The following is an 18716-nucleotide window of genomic DNA, read 5'->3' as shown; positions in this document are numbered from 1 at the left end:
TTAATATGGTAACTAAGAAAAAAGACAGTTGAAAGAGGTCAAAGTATCACAAAAAATAGATAAATAAAATCAATTTGAAAAATGAATAATTGTTCAAGGAGTCTAAGCCTCTAAGGTGCAACCACTTGAAGGCTACACCGATAATTACAAACAAAAAAGCACTAAAAGTTTGATGAGGCATACAGTTCATCTACTTTGGTAACATTTACTTGTAGGAACTTGGTTCCCATAAAAGCAAAGCTCAGGTTATTCCCGAAGGCTATAGGAAATGTCTAATGAGTAACGACTCAAATGATTACATATTTCCAACAATATGAGTAGTACCCCAATATAAATACATCATCACTGTCAGAACCAAATCGGAAATCAAAGAGTAAGATGACACATATGCTCTTTTATTAGAATGACTCAATAGATTTCCTCTATTTGAAGCATAATACAAACTAAGCTCATATGATTATGAAAGTAAACATTTCTCTGCTGTACAATGATTTCTTCAATATTTTTGCCACTAATGAATGTACAATAAATATTGTTGTAACATCAAAGAAAGGACCATTTTCTTGCTCAGGAAAAAAAGCATCACACAGTGACCCATTTAATCTCAACCTGCATCATTCCGTTCCTCGAGTTTATTAAATGGTATCTTTCGCTAATGCGTCCATTATTCACAACATCTGACAATCTGATATCTACATGCCCAAGTGATTCCTATGGTAAACCAAAAGGCATAAAAATAATAAGTCGAAGGAACGGAAAGAGAGAAAAAACAGATATCTGACAATGTCCTGACCGTAGTGTGAAAGCTGAAACCTCTTCGTCTGCTGATGACTTCGATATGAATCTTATCATTCATAGGGGCCTCTTCTAACATGAATTGGAACTCTTCGTTCCATCTTGGAGCCCTGCTTTTCTTAATAACCTGAAAATTAGACCTTTAGAAGTTGACAAGCAAAATCAAAAAGATCATAAGGTGGCAGGACGAGACTATTGCCAGTTGAGAAACAGTATGCAAACAGCTAAGGTAATGTTTAGGTTTAATCCAAGTAACAAATAAATGATGTAGAAACACAAATAAAGTATGTAGCAAATGAGAAGATATCTTGAAGTAACCAAGAAACATGCTTTACAGATGGGAAGCTACTGTCTGTGTGTAAGTTCATGACTGGAAACTTGGAGAAGTTACAAATGGCATAGAAAAACATCATAGAAATGCAGAAATAGCCTAACAATTTTTTTTAAAAAAAAATTAGCTCCAAAAAATAAGCATAATTTTTATAAGCAGAGGAACAATCAAATCTTCTGAACAGAATACTTGAGTCTGAACTAGGTAGCACAAACTTATTAGACATAAGAATGAATCCTTCAAGATTTATGTCAAAACTAAAATGTGATTGTACTATCAAAGAAACAGTAAGTATTCTAAAAATTGTTGCCCAAAAAATATATCATATTTGGACTTAAGGTGGTGCAGCAAAATTAAAATTTCATCCCATCTTTTGATATGCAAATTCTTTCCTTATTTCAAATTTCAAGTCTTCGAGAGAAGTTATTTCTCTATATTTCTGCACTTGTAGGGGAACTAATAATGATGATCTCCACTAGTAAACTTCAAGATATTAGATCAGGAAAATCTGCTTTGGTATAATGTATCTTTGAACAGTGATTACTATTTCAAAGAATAGTCACTATACCTCTTCTATAAAAAAAAGCAAATTTAAGAAGTTCAAAATTCAGCATAAGTATCAATTGGTTTATTAACACAAATAAATGGAAGTGCACCTTAGTTTTCTTCTTTTCTCCTCTAAATATAACAACGGCATATGGGTTATTGTGATGCTTGCCTTCAACATCTTCAGCACCCTCTATTGTCACCAACAATACCCCGCCATTAGATGATATATCGGGGTAATCCTGTTTAATGCTATTCAATTTGCTGTCTCCATTTAGAATTCCACTGAACCTGCCATTCTCCTCTTTGAAAGGATCAAATGTCAACTCAACTACAAGCTTTCCTCTGTTCTTCTTATTATGTGGATCGTTTGGATTCAGATTTTTAAGAAGATCAAGAGTAAATGATTTAGTCTCATGAGGAGTAAGCAACCGAAGAGGAACTACTTGCATGCCCAACTTATCATGCATCTTCACCTGTGAAATCACAAAAAATATTAAAATTATGAACACCATTTAGTCCTTGGTAGGTAATGCATTAAGGGTATCTAGCAAAAACAATATAAACATGTACAGGTAGAAAAAGACTTCAATATTCAGGTTATCTAAATCAAATATCAGGAAAGCTTACATCATGTATGCTTGTTCAACATTTCAAATAATAACTTGAAAAAGGAAAATAAATGAAAGAAGGCAAGATGCCTACAGGAAGCTAAACCTTTTCCCAGTCGTAGACATGAAGCTCAAGAACTTGAGTCTCAGGATCTTTCACGATAAGCTTAAACTGTTCATTCCATTCAGGATTCAGATTACTCATCTTTATTGAGGTTTTGTTTGACGGTAATCTCTCACCACTCAAACTGAATTTGACATATGGATCAGATTTACCAAGGAAATCCATCTTAAGGAGATTCAGTGCCCGAATGATCTTCACATGTAATATGCCAACAGGTTTCTTTGTAGCTCCACTACAAAAAGAGGACATCAAGTCATACAATGATGAGTAGATTGAAAACTAATCCATGTGAGAAGCATAAATTTAAAGCCCACCAACAACTAAAAGACATGATCTTTATAATGGAGAACGACCTCTCATTGGTCAAATGACTTGTCCTACACACTGTAATGAGCAAGAAAATAGTCTACACGAGTATGAAACTGAAAGTTATAAGGCAATTAAAATGAACTTATCATAAACTTATTTTCTCTGACAGTAGTAGTTATGCATAGAAGAATTTCATACTAGAAATATAGCAGAACAAATAGTATATAAATTTCCATTAGAGACACTGATAACATGTTCGTAGCAATCATTATTGTGGAACCTCACCTAGAATCATCTAGAATAGGTACTTCTAGGACTTTAGGCCAATGATAGAGAATTGAAATTTCTGCCGCAACTCTATCCTGTCATGGAATAATATCATGAGAATCAGTTACTTTGATAACAAATACCATCAAAATATTCTGAAGAATCATGGAAAAGAATCTATTTCACCTACATGCATAAGCCAAGAACTTCAAAGTTCAAACTACATTGCTACTTTGCTAGTTCATGTAGATTCCCTTCCTTGGCTAAGAGGCAGACTTTTGTGGAAAATAACAAAAGCAAAAAATTGATGATAGTGGTAGAGGGAAAATTTAATGATGGCAGAGAAGATGACATGATATTTGACTACTAGTTAAACTAAAATAAGTAAGCCAATTCGATCAGGAGTTTAACGGTCATGAATGTCAAGACTAGCACAATATGAAAGTGAATTGTTACAATCCCTTTGATGTATAAAATGCATCAAGGGTAATATAAGAAGGATAACATCTCATCTATATACTACCCTTTGAGACCATGAAAAGAACAACAGAAAAGAATCAGAAAGGAAGGTGCACATGAAATAAAAATTAGGAAGAGCTAGCGAAGATCCTCTTTCTGACATCATCACTAGAAACTATCAGTCAGGAATAAAATTGACAAAAGTTGTTCTCAAAACACAAAAACCTGTAAGATCTGAAATGAACTTTTTATTCAGTGATCAAAAGTACCAGATATATAAATATGGATTTTTCAGGAGTAAATTGTTTTTCTTGGAAAAAAATAGATCAAAATTTTCACTTACAGTTACTGTATCATATCAGTGCAAGAAATTGAACCAGACTGAATAATTCTCAATTGCAACTACTCACGTTAACTTATATTCAATTCAAAGGGAGTATGTGTTCTCATGGTTATCCAGACAAGGGTATACTGACTTCCAAAAGTATTATCTTCTCATGACAACCTAAAGAATAACATCATTTCCAGTACAATGACATATGAATACGTTATAAGACATGAGGACAGTGAATCCTATGATCAGAAAGGTTTATTTAAACAAAAACACTTGGAAGAAAGAAAAAGGAAGGTCAGATATGCAAATTAATTGGCCCAATAGATTAATCTACTCAATATATTGAAATGTACCCCTGCTCTGTATCAATTCCAGAAAAAAACTACAATGTAATGATTCCTTCTTCAGACTTCACTAGGAGCATGAAAAAAAAAATTTTGTTTGGTTCTTTGCCAAACACTAGACATCTAAGAACATGGAAAAAAATTCTGTAAGATGCAAAACATGGGTTTACTTTTCCTCTTGTCTGCACTTAACATCCTTTCCTTTCTTTTGCCTCTGTCCCCACCTTAAAACAGACCAAATGTGCAGTATTAAGATTATAATCATGAGTCACCATACATGAGGGAAGCTATATGCAGTATGCAGTTATGCACAAATAAGTTCCATGAACAACAGGTCCAAAGGACATTATAGGAGAACGTACATTGAAATCTGAAGAAAATATAGTACCATCCCAACTTCAAAAGTCATTATCATAATCCATTAAACTAGTTTTATCATTAAGGATACAGCATAAGAACTTCTACTCCATTTTCATTTGCTAGGAAATTTGAAGTCCAATTCGACCAAAACAGAATTCGATAACAAATTAGACCTGAATAAACTGATACAAGCCAGGTATTGCCATGATATCTCCACCCAATAATTTGAATCCACAGTCAAAAAATGGCTGAAATAATATAAATGAAGTCAGGACATATTAATGAAACATCATATATTCATATTAAATATTTCCGCTAGAAAATGATTTAACTTCAATTACCTTTTCCATCAGTGATATACTCAAGTTAGAAAAGCATGGAAAGCTTGGCACAAGTGGCTTTAAAGTGACACGTGGTGCCAACGATATTTGTAAATCTGTTAGCTGGAAACACGACAGCTCTATATTAGCAAATGTAATATGTTTGATCACTTATAATGACTTAAATCACATCCAACCTGCACTGGCACTTTCAAACAGAATAACTTAAAAACCACAATGATATTTGTAGTGCTTGCCCATCGAACTGCAGGCTCAATAACTAGCTCCTTTTCTTGAACTTCATACACCTTAACACCTGTTAATCAACAATCTCCAATTACTAGTAAATATACATGTGCAAACAATTTACCATGCCAAAATTTTATCTGCTCTAATCTTCAATTTGCAGCAAGGTAATTTGCTTAGACATGCAATAGATGAAAATATAATTGCATCGAAATAATAGATTTAGGTTTAATATAATTGCATAGAAATAACAGAGTTAGTTTTAATATAATTGCATAGAAATAACAGAGTTAGGTTTAATATAATTGCATAGAAATAGCAGAGTTAGGTTTAATATAATTGCATAGAAATAACAGAGTTAGGTTTAAGTGAGTTTAACGTGTTCAGAAAAGAACTGACTTTGAATTCTAAAAGTAAAGTTGTATTTCAATAATAAATAGATGTCTTTCATACTATTAAAACTTACTTGGAAACTGTGATATTCAAAAATCAATTAGGTGATTTAAGTAATGAGCCAGAATTTAGTTGCCAAGCTGGTCAACCAAAAATCTTGTAGATTTTTACCACCCTAGATGACTAAGCGTGTCTCCTTAAAGAGAAGGGATCATTTAAACGTTGACAAATATTGAGAGATAAAACTTAGAGCCTTGTGAATTAGATGCATCTCACATTATAAAATTATTCTAGTCTTAATTCATGTCTTTCTCTTCTGTTTTCTGATTAAAGATTCATGTCTTTACTTAAGTAGGTACATCTTTCAAACTGAACTCATAATTACTTGTTCTCATTCATAAATCTTCAATAGCTTTCTACTTTGTAATTGGTTTCACTTTTGGTGTTTGTTATTACTAATTAGTGTCATACCTTGGTCATTCAAACATATATTTCATTATTGATAAAGATATATTCGAACTTAAACTGAATTGTCAATAAGCTTATTTCATGATTACATGCCCCTCATTTATTTATCCAAGGCAATACATGTACACTTATCTGTATAACTCTCTGTTATATCCCTCGACAACATCTCTGAAAGAGTGATTCTCATAAACATTTTTCAATCAAATTATCTTGCAATTTTTGTATACTCTCTATATGGGACTACTTATCATAAAACTTAAATAGTGTCAATATTTAGTCACTGTTTGCTACATCCTTGCAATATATTTAAATAAATCCAATGAGAACACACATACAAATCAAACATGCAATTGTTGACATCCTTATGTAGGGAAACCTTTCACTGCCAAAGCAATCACAAGTTAAATAGATGTACTTCCAAAACAGGAACACAAACCTTGAATAACAGGTGGAAGAGTACCAAGTGTTAGATGGTCAAATTCGATTGATTGTATCCCATATTTCCCAACATATTGAGCGAATATTAGCTCTATTGTGTTTTTTATCGTATTGCATATTGCCTGTAATAACAAAAAAAAAAGGGATATTATGGCAAGGGAAACTAGGTTAAGTATTTGTCAATCCAAATAAATGCTAGAGAACATGTAATCTCCAAAGCAACAACATAAGTTCAAATATGCATGTGCCAGAAAACCCATATGGAGTTTGAGAAAACCTTATCCAAGTAAGGCCACATATCAAAAACAAATCTATTGAGCCAATCAACCTGCAGAAGTAATTGAAGAGTATAAATAATTAGTTAATTATCTTATGCTAAAAACACTGCAGTTGGTACAGTGTTTTGAGGAATCTGTATTTGGAAAAGGTAAGCTATGACGAATGGAACTCACTCGGTCATAATCAGGATTCTTCACCCACAGTGGAATCTCAGTTAGAAGTTTATATAATGTCTTTGAATCTAACTCCTGCAGGGGTCTAATAATCAAATCCTGCAAAAGTTAGTCACAAGGAAAACAAAAACCAACAAATATTAGCATATGACTATATCATTGGTTCATATCCATAAGCAAGTAACTAGTTCTATGAGTAGAATGATTGGCTAATCTTTAGTCTCAGCTAATTAACAAGAATGCAAAGGAAAAAAAAGGGAAAAAAACAGACTACTTGTATGGAACAATATCAACATCAGCACAGTTCACAAAGGTGTCTAAATCACAGTATAAATTTCATCTGTAAGTCAATGATAAATGCCTTTGGCCAGAAAACGCATGCAGCCCCACCATTATAAATGCGTCGATTTTAATTTGGAAAATTCCAAATCGTAATCATATAGGCATCAGTAATCCCATAGTTGAGAAACGAATAATGACTCATAAAAATAAATTAGCAATAACCCTAAGAGGACAGTCTGTCTTATCACGAAGCCATATTCAACAAGCAAAACCTCACAACCGATCAAACAACAATCAATTGATTCAAAAAATTATCGACCAATAAAAAAAGAGAACCAACACCACCACCAAAAGACAGAGAAGATTTAGTTTTATTAGATTTCAATCACATTCCATCAAAAACACCAAAAATCTTTCTGGGTTCTTTCTGACACCCATAGAGCTACGATTTTTAGAAAGATTCTAATCGAAAATAGCAAATGGGTAATCTCACCGTAACAACATCTCTGGGCCGGAAGTATATGAAGATGAAATAGCCCACCAAGATCCCAATCGGAAGGCCAAATCCAAAACCGATGATACCCAAAACAGTGCTCACGACACCCATCTCCGCCGATCCAAAACAGCATGAAATCGAGATCGTTGAGAGATTAAAATAGGAGGAGAAGAAGAAGAAGAAGAAGAAGAAGAAGAAGAAGAAGAAGAGGAGGAGGAGGCAGGTGGGCTTATGTGGAAATGTCAAAAAAAGTGAGGAGGAAGATGGAAAACTCCGCCCCGGCAAAGAGCAGGCTTCCACATTATAACCGCCAAAACTTCGGTCTCGATTGTTTAAGTAGCGACTTCGATTCTCGAACCCGAGCCGGTTCTTGATTGGAATTACGGATTTGCCACTAGCACATATTTTGGGGAAAATATAATTTATAACTCAAAATTCAGAAAAAGTGACTCCTCCTTTATGATTCTAAGTTTGCCTGATGGATTTTAGTTATTATGTAATAAGATACCAATATTTACTTTTTATTTTACAGTAACTAATTAAAAAATAAATAAAAGAACCAATGATTTCATATAAATTAAAACTATAAGAGAGTTTGGTGAAAAAAATAAAAATTTTAAAAAATATTTTAAATATTGTACTAACTACTACCAGGAGTAAAATATATTTTCATTTTCTTTTCTTTTGATAATTTTCTCCTAGGAAAATTATCTATTCTCACCTTATATATTTTTTTTATTAACACTCTATCTTTAAAATTTTTATAATCTCACTCTTTATTTTACTCTATAATTTTTATATAACACTGTAAGGTTTATATAATTCTACTAATTAAATTACAAAAATACTTTTTAATTTCTTTTTATCTAGTCCGACCCTAACTAAAACTCTTTTTAGCACACCCTACAATGAACATTAGTTGTAAGACTTTAATTCTAATAGAATATTCTTTTGTTGGTACCTTTTTACTTAAAAATAGCTTGATTAAATTTATTCAGGATTTTATATAAAAATATGAGAAAAATAGGGTGATCGAGATGCAATTAATAAAAAAAAGATAATAAAAATAAGAGTGTTATATAAAAAATTTCTCTTTTTTTTTTATATTGATTACCACCCTTCCTATGACATGAGCTTTAAAAATAGGGAAAAGAAAAAAGAAAAGCTTTTCTTAACTTCGAATCAAACCTATTTAAAATCAATTGCTTTGCTTTGTGTCTAACAATCTCTTAGCTATCTTTCTCGGAATATTCTGAGGAAGGAGTTCGTTTTTAGTCTTTAATGGTGGAAATAGTACAAGTAGAAGTCGTATTCTAGTGTTATATTGAGGTGTGCAAGTATATCCAATGCAAGACTTCTCTCTTTCTAGCTAAGTTTCCCATAAATAATTGAAAAGGATGTACGCCAAGAAGTTGCTCTCATAGATGGGATTTGTTTGTAACCAATTGATTTTATTTTAAGATATATTAAGAATCCAAGAGTATAATTTTTATTTTATCTTTTAAAGAATAATTTTCGAGTTGATAAGTTATTCTAGTTTAGCAAAAACATACATATTAGCCACCCACTCTAACTAATATTAGTTGAGAGGATGAGATAAATGGAGCTTGCAACATGAATTACATGATATTGCTTCAAAGATAAGAGTTTGACTTGGTGTTCAAATTAGTGGGTGTGGAAAATTTTAGGAGTTTATTTGAGCAGTCTATATATTATGTTGACATTTGCTTTGCCTTGACTTATTTGAATTAGAGAACTTTATCAAAGATATTCTATGCTTTATCTTTATTAGTGTTCATACCTTGTCATACTGATATTTATTATCTGACCATGTATATATATATATATATGTGTGTGTAAAATGACTTCAATATATTTGAGTAAATTTTTTTAATGTTAAGGTAAAATTAATAGGGCAATTAGATTCTAAGATCAAATGAGAAGTATTTTAGGTAATTTAATTTTTAACTTCAAAGATAATTGAATAAAAATAAAACATTGATGGAATGATAAATATTTATATGGTAAGGTGTGAGTGATAATAAACGCAAAACATTAGTGTTTTTGATAAGTTTTGCAGGTAATAATTAGATTTGATAGAGAAAAGAAAGAAACTTAATATTAGCAAACCATGATAAATTATTTGCTTTCTTATATATATATATATGGAGTTCACCAACTAACCCTAATGACTCAAAGAGGTTAGCTTGCGTATGGAGCAATTAAAGTTGGAAAACTCTCCACTAAATAAACCTTCCAGGTATCAAAGATAATTTAGCACAACTAGGCTTTGAAATATTTGCCAACTTATTTTCTTTGGAAATTTAATGCAAACTTCTTCTTTTTTTTAAGAAGAAAGGCAGATTCACTGCTTACATAGTCCTAACCACAACGGGTGCAAATTGATTAAAATAACAAAGTCTTTCGTTAGTTGAGGCATATACTCGGAGCCACCCGTACGCAAATTTTATTAAATAGAAATACTACCAGCTGGCTTGCATCATTAATTATGAAAGCAAAGAAGTATAGATCTAAAGAATTGCAAACTAGTTATATGAACCTATTGAGCACTTCTCCACAAGCATCGCTTATTTGGGCCTAATTCGGCCAGACTCCAACTATTATGAGCTTAGTTGCACTGGTCATCTTGAAAATAAAGCTTGCACAATTGGGCCAACTTTGAAGATGGGAGTACTGAAATTATGTGCACACTGCGCACTCGTAAATATTTTTAAGTAATTCAACTGCCTAAAAATGCAGATTTGATGTGAGTCGAGATGATTTCGATCATACCCGACATAAAATTTTTAAGAAATCCTAAAATTTGTATAGTTACAATCAGAGCTATCCGATGAGCGCATCGAATATCATAACTAAATCGACTCGCACTACATTTCAATGTATGTGTTGGATGCTGAGGCCATGTTCTACTTAACATGTTTATTATAGAATTAAGGAACAAGGTGAGGAGTTTTGGTCGTTGGGTGACGGCAAGTCAATATCTTACTTGGAATAATAATATTTATCGAGGTAATTAAATCCTTCTTTCTCTCCCACTGTGAAAGCGCGCTCATGGGAAAACTACTGCTCTTCTAGAGGGACTTGAGGCTTTGTTGGGTCTTCTTCGACTCCACTACTATGGTCAAAGTAGTGAATGGTATGAATACTGACTCAAACTGGAGGATACACTCTCTCATACTTGAACGTAAAAGATGTCTAGCTATTCTAACCATCAGTTTCTATTTATTATAGCAGCATATGCAACAATATCCAAGTCTATCTCCTTGCTAGCATAGGATTATCTAATGGCTTCACAAAGCTTTGGTCTTACCAGTCTACTATCTACAATTAATGGCTTCTCTTGGCCATTAGACTGGCTGCAGATGCACTTATTTCAAATTCCAGATGATCAATTAACAAAATCTAGATATCTTCTGTTCACCTTAATGAGCCAAATTGTTATTCCAATATCCTCGGGCCGGTTAAATTCACAAGCATTCAAGTCAAATGATTTTTTTTCCAGGAAAATTGCCAGAGATATCATTCATTCTTAATATGTATTTTTAAGTCTGATACAAAGATGAAAGCAAAAAATAATTTAAAAAAATCTCACAATTTGCAGCAAGAGGTCTAACACTTAGCATCAGTGGTTCTATTAAACTCAGATAGGAACCAAATTTAACCCGAAAGAGTTCACGATGTCCAGCAGTCCAGGGTCTGAATCAAATCCAGGACCTTGGCCTGATCCCGTATCATGGCCGGAATGATGGCACTGCATAAGGCTCAACTCCTCTCACTGGAGGTGATCAGGAGGCAATCGATCGAGAAGCATCTATCTCTGAGGAAATAGCGAGATCTAACGGTATATGTTCAGATCAGCATCATTCAAGTCAAATGTCGCCAAAGTCCAAGGAGCTCTTCTTGAATCTTGACTATGACCAAAGTGTTGCTTTAAATGTAACTGTCATCTCTCAAGACGGATTCGGGACGCCATCACTAGCTCCTCCTGGTTGACCTGTGGCCACGAAACCGGAGAAGGGTTTGAAATCTAGTGTCATTTTTTGTTCTCACCCTGGAATTTTCCCCTCGGATCATTTGAAAGGGTCTTCTTCTTTTTCTCAAAAACTACATAGAAAATTTTGACTTTCCTTCTTCTTCTCTCCTCTATTTGTAACGACGTTCCTCTTCCTTTGGATCAGAGAAGGGGTTTTGGTTTGGGTTTTAGAGAACTAGAGGCAAGGAGATGAATTGGGTCAGCCGAAAGATTCATCTTTACAACGTCACCATGGGGCTATACATGCTCGATTGGTGGGAGCGCTGCCTCTTTAGTATCCTTCCTCAATATCTCCATTTGGGTTTATTACTTTGTTTCCGATTATCTATAAATGCGAGGATTAAGTTCCAAAGAGTTCTAATTCAGCGAGTCTTAATTGCATCTTATGCTATATTTGAGGTTTCTTAACTTCAGTAGATATGCTGATGCTTGTTTTACTTTGGTTCATATGCTACAGTGGCTCCCAATTTGCAAATGGGTTCTATGGAAGGTGAATCTGTTTCCAAGTTTAGATCTTTTGAATGTTCTATCTACGCAATTGATGTTTTATTTCAGCTATCTAGATTTCAATCCTTATATATACTGCATGGTTTTCTTTTATACTTCAGAGTATCATCTTCTAAGGCAGTAATAAAACTCAAGAATATGCAAACTGTTATCCTTTATTATTTTAGTTTTACATATACTGATTGGCTATAATTTTCTTCTCTCAGCTGTCTGAAGACTAAAATCTTGCTCAATGGAAACTTCGCCGCCGAAGGCAGCATAGCGCCATGATCAATAACATAGATCATGGGATGCCATGGCTCATAGTCTCTCAGTGTCTTCTATTACATCAGAGGTTTTGGATTTCTTGCGATGTTGTAATCATACATTATCTCTCAGGAGAAACCTAGGAATATTAAATTGTGTTTCCTTGTTTCATGCCCTAATTTTTTCTTAGTGTGTCGATGATAGCCAAGTGAAAGACTTGTTTCGAACTTATAATAATTATTATTTATTTAATACTTATTAATTTGTTACTGTGAGACTTGTGTCCACTCGCTCTCTCTCTTCTCTAACTCATTTATATTAAGTTGTTAACAGAATGCGGAAGCTTAATTGTACTGTCTAACGGGGTTTCTCTTTAAAAAAAGAAGAGTAAATCAGCCTTCCAACAGTAAATTTTCGAACATATAGGGTGATATGTGAAAAAAGGACCTCCCCTGGGGCACAAAATTGCAAAATCTCAGGTGTTTTTCTTCTTCTTTTTCATTTTCTGATTTATATCTACAGCCCCCATGGGGTCTCGTGCGAGATTTTAGTAACGGAGATGAAGTTGGATCGACCAGAACTTTTAAATGAGTGAGTTTGCTCTTCTTCGTGCCATTTTTCGTATGCGGGTCATGCGTTACAGAAGGAGAGAAGTAATGGAGCACATCTTTGGAAGCCGTCCTCTTTTGGGTTCTCACAAGTTTTATTCTCTTGCCATTCTTTGTTCTTTTGCTCTCTTGATCTTTAACTGCTTGAAGAGAATAATTGCGGAGAAAAATTTTGTAGATGGAAGCGAAAAGATGGCAGCTTTGAGGTAATACATCAGGAAAGATCTCTTTCTTCTTTTTTTCTTATTGTTATATCCATTTTGGTAACTTTATAGTCTTGGATCTTAGGGTTTTTGACCTTTTATCTATTTTCTAGTTTTGTTCTATAACTAGGTATATTAGGGAAGTTTTATCCATAAGATCTACTGCCCTTTTGTCCTTCAGAGACGATTTTATAAACGATGAGCCATGATAAGAATTATCTAACTATCCCATATTACTCCCCACTCCTTGAGTCAAATGGTTTCACTGCAATCACCATTTAGAAGAGGAAAGAAGCATGCTCTTATCATTGTCCTAGAAGATATGAGTCAAAAAATCAGAAATTACCTACAAAGTTTAGTCTAAAATCAATTTCACTTAAGCAATTGAGTTTATTTTTAAAAAAGTAACATATACCTGGTTTCTGCACATTAATCTTTCCCTATCTTTTGGATTTCTTTCAAGGCTAACTAGTTGAAAATAGGAGTTAAAAATTCGATGCGTGTAGCATAGATAGTTTTACTACATGTCTACATCTAAAAATTGGCTTTGGCTCCTTTTGTTTGTTTCCTTGAAGATTTTTCTTTGTGTGTTCTCTTCATCTCTAGCCTAGTTATTCGACATTTAATGGTGTTGTCGACCTACCTAATTGGATCCATCATCTTATAGTGAAAGCTTCAGATATCGTTCCAGTATCTCAGTATACCCTTCTACTTAACTCATCATCAAGTTTTAAAATGGACACTTTCAAAATCTCAATATGTACAGAAATTTCTTTTCTGTCTTGTCTTTCATGTACTGATTATGACAAGTGTCATGATTTTTCTGTCATTGTTATTCAAAAATTGTTGCTGGATATGATGCACTACCCTATACTATTCTTGTCCTCCTTGTTTAAGTTTTCACATCCTTGAGCTTCTCATTTTGTTGGGCACTGAAATCTACAATGTCAGCAAGTGGTAGAACATATATGCAGATTTGCAAGTCAGGCATGCAAAATTATTGTGCTGAGGTATCCAAGGGTAGAAAAAAGAAGTCATATGACCCATAGTCTGAAGTTCCGGTTTCGGTGACTGTGCTGAGGTATCCAAGGGTAGAAAAAGAAGTCATATGTATGACCCGTAATCTGAAGTTCTGGTTTCGATTTCGGTTTCGGTTTTGGTTGGTTTCAGCTTGGTTAAAAAATAAAATGTTGCGGTTTATTCGCCAAGTCAAATCCAGCGTAGAAAAATTGGATGCTAGTTTCAGATTGGATAGGGACTGAAACGCCAAATATTTTAGCGAAATGTCTTGGTTTCGGACAAAACTTTAAACCACGGTATGACCGTGATAGAATTCTTTAAACAAAGAAAGATCGAGGACTTCATGGAGATCCGATCTAATAAATTATTTATGGTGGTCAATCTTGATAAACATACACTTGTTGGTTCTGAACTAGTAACTAAGGAACCTTCTTCTTTTCTAACTTCTGCCTATGTTTGTATCTGTCAGGCACTCTGTCCAGAGAAAACACAATCCATTTTTAATGGAGATATTGTTCTGAGCAATGAAACAACGCTTGTCAGGGAATCAGAAGTGGTTATGCATGACAAGAAGGATGACAACGGTTAATTATACTTGTGAGCCTCTTAAGTATCCATGTACGTCAACATTCAAGGCACATGTATCTTTTGATAGCGCCAAAATAAAATGTAATGATGCAGGTGTTGGGAGAAAGAACAGCACGGCAACAATTGGACTGACTCGTTCTGGACGACGCCATTTAGCATTTTTTCTTGATGATTTCTGGGGACATTTGTTTGACTCGCATGGGCATCTGACAGAGAAAGCAAAGATCATTAGAGCAGACATGTTATTTGATTTGGACTTAGAGTTAGAGGTATCCTCCGCATCTGTCAAAGCAGAAATGATAGGAAGTGGAGCTTTTCACAATAACTCATGTAATACAGAGACAAGATCAGAATGCCTGACGAGGTCAACAAACTATGATGCTGCCATGCAAGTGAACTTTTCAGCATCGAGGAAACTGATAATGCATTCTTGTATGGATGAAAGAGGTGGGCAATCAGATGATTTCTCAGGTGCAATTTTATCTTTAGATAAATTGGCAAATGAACAATCTAAAAATCTGAATATTTCTGTCTTAAAGTCTGAAGTTAAGGAAGTGGGGCATGTTATCAATCAGAAGAAAATAAAAGCTACTTTTATCAGGCTGTTAACCCGATACCAGACTCTAAACCTTTATGGGCTCCTCAACTATTCGAGGGGAAATTTGTGACGAAAAGTTTACCTAGTAAATGTGGGGAACCAGGAGTAGTCAGAAAACCTTCCACTTCAAACATTATCTTTTCCTACGGAGAATCAGAAGCCTTGGTACTGCACTCTTTTCGAGTTTGCATTGGAAAGCTCTTAAATCTAGAGGGATCTGATTGGTTATTCACTCGCAAAGGTGGTTATGATGAAGAGCTAATAAATTTGATAGCTGCAGCTGAGAGATTTAAAAATGGGGAGTGCAGTTGCAAAGTGAATCAAGCCCAAATGGGCATTGAGGAAGAAGTGAGCAAGCTCTGCTCCTCAATTCCTGGCTTTGGAGAAGGCTGCGTTTGGCATGCTGATTTGATTGTTAGCTTTGGAATTTGGTGCATTCGCCGAATATTAGAACTTCTGCATGTGGAGAACCGGCCAGAGCTTTGGGGCAGGTATACCTATGTTCTCAATCGCTTGCAGGTAAACATGTACAGCATAACTCTGTCTTAGCTCCAAAGGATTGACTAAAGTACTGTCATTCTCTGTTTTAGAAGTAATTTTTATGTTGTCAGCAGTAGCAAAACCTGAATTAGTTTCTTTCTCTTAAATGGTGAAGAATCCAGAGTTTTCTTTTTAATGTCATATAAGGATGTCTAGATTCTCTCATTCAAAGAGATAATGAAGAACATGGAAGAATGTTCGTAGGCATGCAAGTCCTGTGTCGAATATGTGAACTTGTTATGGCATGGTTTGTCCATTGTGTGCAAACGTGATTTTCTAGCAATTAGCTTGATTCAGGAAGTAACAACCTTGGAAGCTGAGAGAACCTATCGTAGTAAATATTTGCTTACATGATATTACACTCAAAATATTTGTTTGGAAGAAGTCAAACCAAGTTACATGTAAATGTCGTCATTAGTTGAAACTGGCAGTGTCTCATAGTATCCAGGTATCTGCTTGGAAATACAAACTCAAATCTGAACCAAATAATTGAATCAGGGTCGACAATAAATAGGAGCTAACTGTAGTTTTTTTTTTCTCTAGTACTTTATATACAATCTCATATGCAGCCTTATTTGATGTAAAGTTACACAGTGACCATACTTATTGCCTTCCATTGATAATATGTGAACATGTGATGCAGGGAATACTTATTCCTGCATTCTTGAAACATCGCCATCGAATTGTCCCATGCAAGTGCCTTGACCACCCAAACATGACTGCTGAAGAGTTCAAGCAGATCTTAGGAAGGCTAAGCAGGAGCCACTGCACAACTGCAGACCTTATCCTGCAAATGCTAAAGGGTGTCGAAGCTGCTATATCTCGGCGCAGGGGCCAAGCTGGAACTGCGGCAGGTGATGTTGCCTTCCCTAAGGGGAAGGAGAATGTGGTCTCAGTCCTCAAGCGGTACAAACGCCGGCTTTCGAAGAAGTCCTCTGGTACAAAGTAAAAAGTAGGAACCACCATGATACGCTAAGGTTCTCCTTAACTTTGAGGCATGTCCCAATTTTCTGACGCATGGCCTAACTATGAGGCATGTCCCAGCCAGCTTCACCTTGATGCATCAAAGCGTCAAAAGACCCATCTGAATTGACTTTAGTCCATCCTGATGGGAGGAGGCTGCAATTTGATTAACTCAAACTGCTTAGAGAGTTTGTTTCTCCCCCCATTCAGAAGGTTGTCACAATAATGACCTGAAGTAAGTTGAGAAAATTCATATAGGTATCGTATGGTGATGCAGGTACTTAGAGTGCGGAGTGATGGGGGATTTTATATTTGGTCCTCTATATATTTTAACCCACTTAATTTACAAACTTTATTTTTCCAGTTTACACGTGGAGATACTATATATACACCTGAAGACAAAGTACCACATGAATAGTTTACACGTGGCTGACTTTTAAAAAAAATACAAATCCACTTTACTCTCTCGCTCTCGGCAAATAGAATGAGAGAACCCTTGCAGAAGGACAGAAAGAAAGGTTACTTGCTATCAGAGTTTTATCCGAATTCCGGCCATCAGAGGTACGATTATGCTTTATTCCATCTCGATTTCCCTTCCGTTATCCATAAAAATTTAAAAAGAAAAGAAAAGGAAAACCGATAGGACTTCATGCATGCTACTCATCAGGGGGTTTATAGGAATAAGAAAGAAATTCAATAAGATCAACTGTGAGTCTGTAATCCAATCCTCCCCTCATCCCCTCTTTTCTCTCCCGTGACCCAAAATACTCCTCCTCCCGTTGCAAATAGTTTGCATCTATCTAATGGTGTTCCTGCAGGGAAAGATTAGACGACTCTTAACGTGGTCCTACAAGAGGAAGAGGATATGGGATATGTACTGGTGATATCTCTGCCGTTGTTCCTCATCCTGGTGGCCATCGCCGCCGTTGCTTGCTACCTATTCGGCCGCGGCCGTGGCCGATCCATGTGGCAGGGCCAACGGTTCTATGGACCCCCGGCCCCACCACCCATGGCCCAACCACACCCACCTCCACCACCAAAGTAGTCGGTGGAAATCCTCATATCTTTATATATATATAATATTATGCATTAATTGGTGAGTGAGACTACTTATGATGTGGGTTACTTTCAATCTTTTGAATTCTAGTCCTGATTAGTTGAAAGAAGCAGTTGCTTATTAGTGGATATGTTGTACAAATAGAGGCTAAAATACTATTTGGCTGCTTGTCTTATGAATTAACTTTGAGTGATGTGAACCATTTTTATTTTATTCGGCCTCGCATAAGATTATATTATATTTTATTGGATTCGATCTTGCATTCTTTGTCATTTACCACTAGGTTGATTGGTTGAAGGATTCGAGATGTAATTAGTTAATTAAAAGGAAATGTAAAGCAAAAGTTGATTAAGGAGATTAAGGTGATGTATGCACCACAAGCTGGACTTGTCATAATGGGCCACTTGATCCCTATTTGGGCCTATTTTTTTTTTTTTTTCAAATCGTGTTACTTTGAATTTATATAAATTATTCATGTTATAAATCATTTTATTCAAATTATAAACGAGAGTGATCTGAGTTATAACTAATGTAAGTCAATGAACTAGATTATATTAAATCCAAACTGCTTTAAAACTTTTAATTTCATGTCAGATTATTATGTCGAGTTAAAAGAATTGTTAACCTTAAATTAAAGTACCTTATTTTAGTTAAATCAATATCTCAATTAAATTCGAATTTAAAACATGTGGGAGAAGATAAAATGTGTTAATTATCGATTACGATGGCCCATCTGTTAGACAAGAAATATTAAGGA

At 34.8% G+C, this 18716-nt stretch overlaps 2 protein-coding genes across 5 annotated transcripts; one reads left to right on the top strand and one right to left on the bottom strand.

The window, feature by feature from the left end:
• Nucleotides 1-369: 369 nt before the first annotated feature.
• On the bottom strand, nt 370-7863 carry LOC140783759 (synaptotagmin-3-like). 2 transcript variants are annotated; one of them, XM_073130787.1, is made up of 12 exons: nt 7573-7863; nt 6798-6896; nt 6623-6673; nt 6344-6467; nt 4998-5116; nt 4822-4923; nt 4654-4728; nt 3002-3078; nt 2390-2639; nt 1783-2148; nt 794-922; nt 370-711 (listed from the first exon to the last, which is right to left on the bottom strand). In XM_073130787.1, the coding sequence occupies exons 1-12, from the start codon at nt 7684-7686 to the stop codon at nt 583-585; spliced, it is 1635 nt and encodes a 544-aa protein (XP_072986888.1). In that variant the 5' UTR covers nt 7687-7863; the 3' UTR covers nt 370-582. The 2 variants fall into 2 exon arrangements, with proteins under 2 accessions (XP_072986888.1, XP_072986889.1); XM_073130788.1 differs by having other exon boundaries at nt 6798-6882; nt 7573-7640.
• Nucleotides 7864-11273: 3410 nt separating this feature from the next.
• LOC140783385 (ethylene-insensitive protein 2-like) lies at nt 11274-18212 on the top strand. 3 transcript variants are annotated; one of them, XR_012108138.1, is made up of 8 exons: nt 11274-11678; nt 11775-11903; nt 12047-12119; nt 12343-13196; nt 14683-14810; nt 14895-15918; nt 16583-17463; nt 17721-18212. XR_012108138.1 is itself a non-coding variant. In XM_073130259.1 (7 exons), the coding sequence occupies exons 5-6, from the start codon at nt 15730-15732 to the stop codon at nt 16886-16888; spliced, it is 495 nt and encodes a 164-aa protein (XP_072986360.1). In that variant the 5' UTR covers nt 11274-11678; nt 11775-11903; nt 12047-12119; nt 12343-13196; nt 14683-15729; the 3' UTR covers nt 16889-17463; nt 17721-18212. The 3 variants fall into 3 exon arrangements, 1 of the variants encoding a protein (XP_072986360.1); XR_012108139.1 differs by having other exon boundaries at nt 14683-15918; nt 16583-17179; nt 17267-17463; XM_073130259.1 differs by having other exon boundaries at nt 14683-15918.
• Nucleotides 18213-18716: the final 504 nt, after the last annotated feature.

This window comes from Typha latifolia, chromosome 3, assembly GCF_019914945.1.
Source record: "Typha latifolia isolate L0001 chromosome 3, TyphaL0001v2, whole genome shotgun sequence".
Taxonomy (NCBI): Eukaryota; Viridiplantae; Streptophyta; class Magnoliopsida; order Poales; family Typhaceae; genus Typha; species Typha latifolia.
This window is presented reverse-complemented; position numbering and strand designations above follow the sequence as displayed.

Excerpts from the sequence above, each read along its gene's own strand:
- LOC140783759 (XM_073130787.1), bottom strand. The coding sequence starts at position 7,686 with ATGGGTGTCGTGAGCACTGTTTTGGGTATCATCGGTTTTGGATTTGGC. Across the intron at positions 4,729-4,821 it reads GTATATCACTGATGGAAAAG|CCATTTTTTGACTGTGGATT; the intron begins GTAATTGAAGTT and ends ATATTATTTCAG. Across the intron at positions 712-793 it reads GTTTCAGCTTTCACACTACG|GAATCACTTGGGCATGTAGA; the intron begins GTCAGGACATTG and ends GGTTTACCATAG.
- LOC140783385 (XM_073130259.1), top strand. The coding sequence starts at position 15,730 with ATGGGCATTGAGGAAGAAGTGAGCAAGCTCTGCTCCTCAATTCCTGGC. Across the intron at positions 15,919-16,582 it reads ATGTTCTCAATCGCTTGCAG|GGAATACTTATTCCTGCATT; the intron begins GTAAACATGTAC and ends CATGTGATGCAG.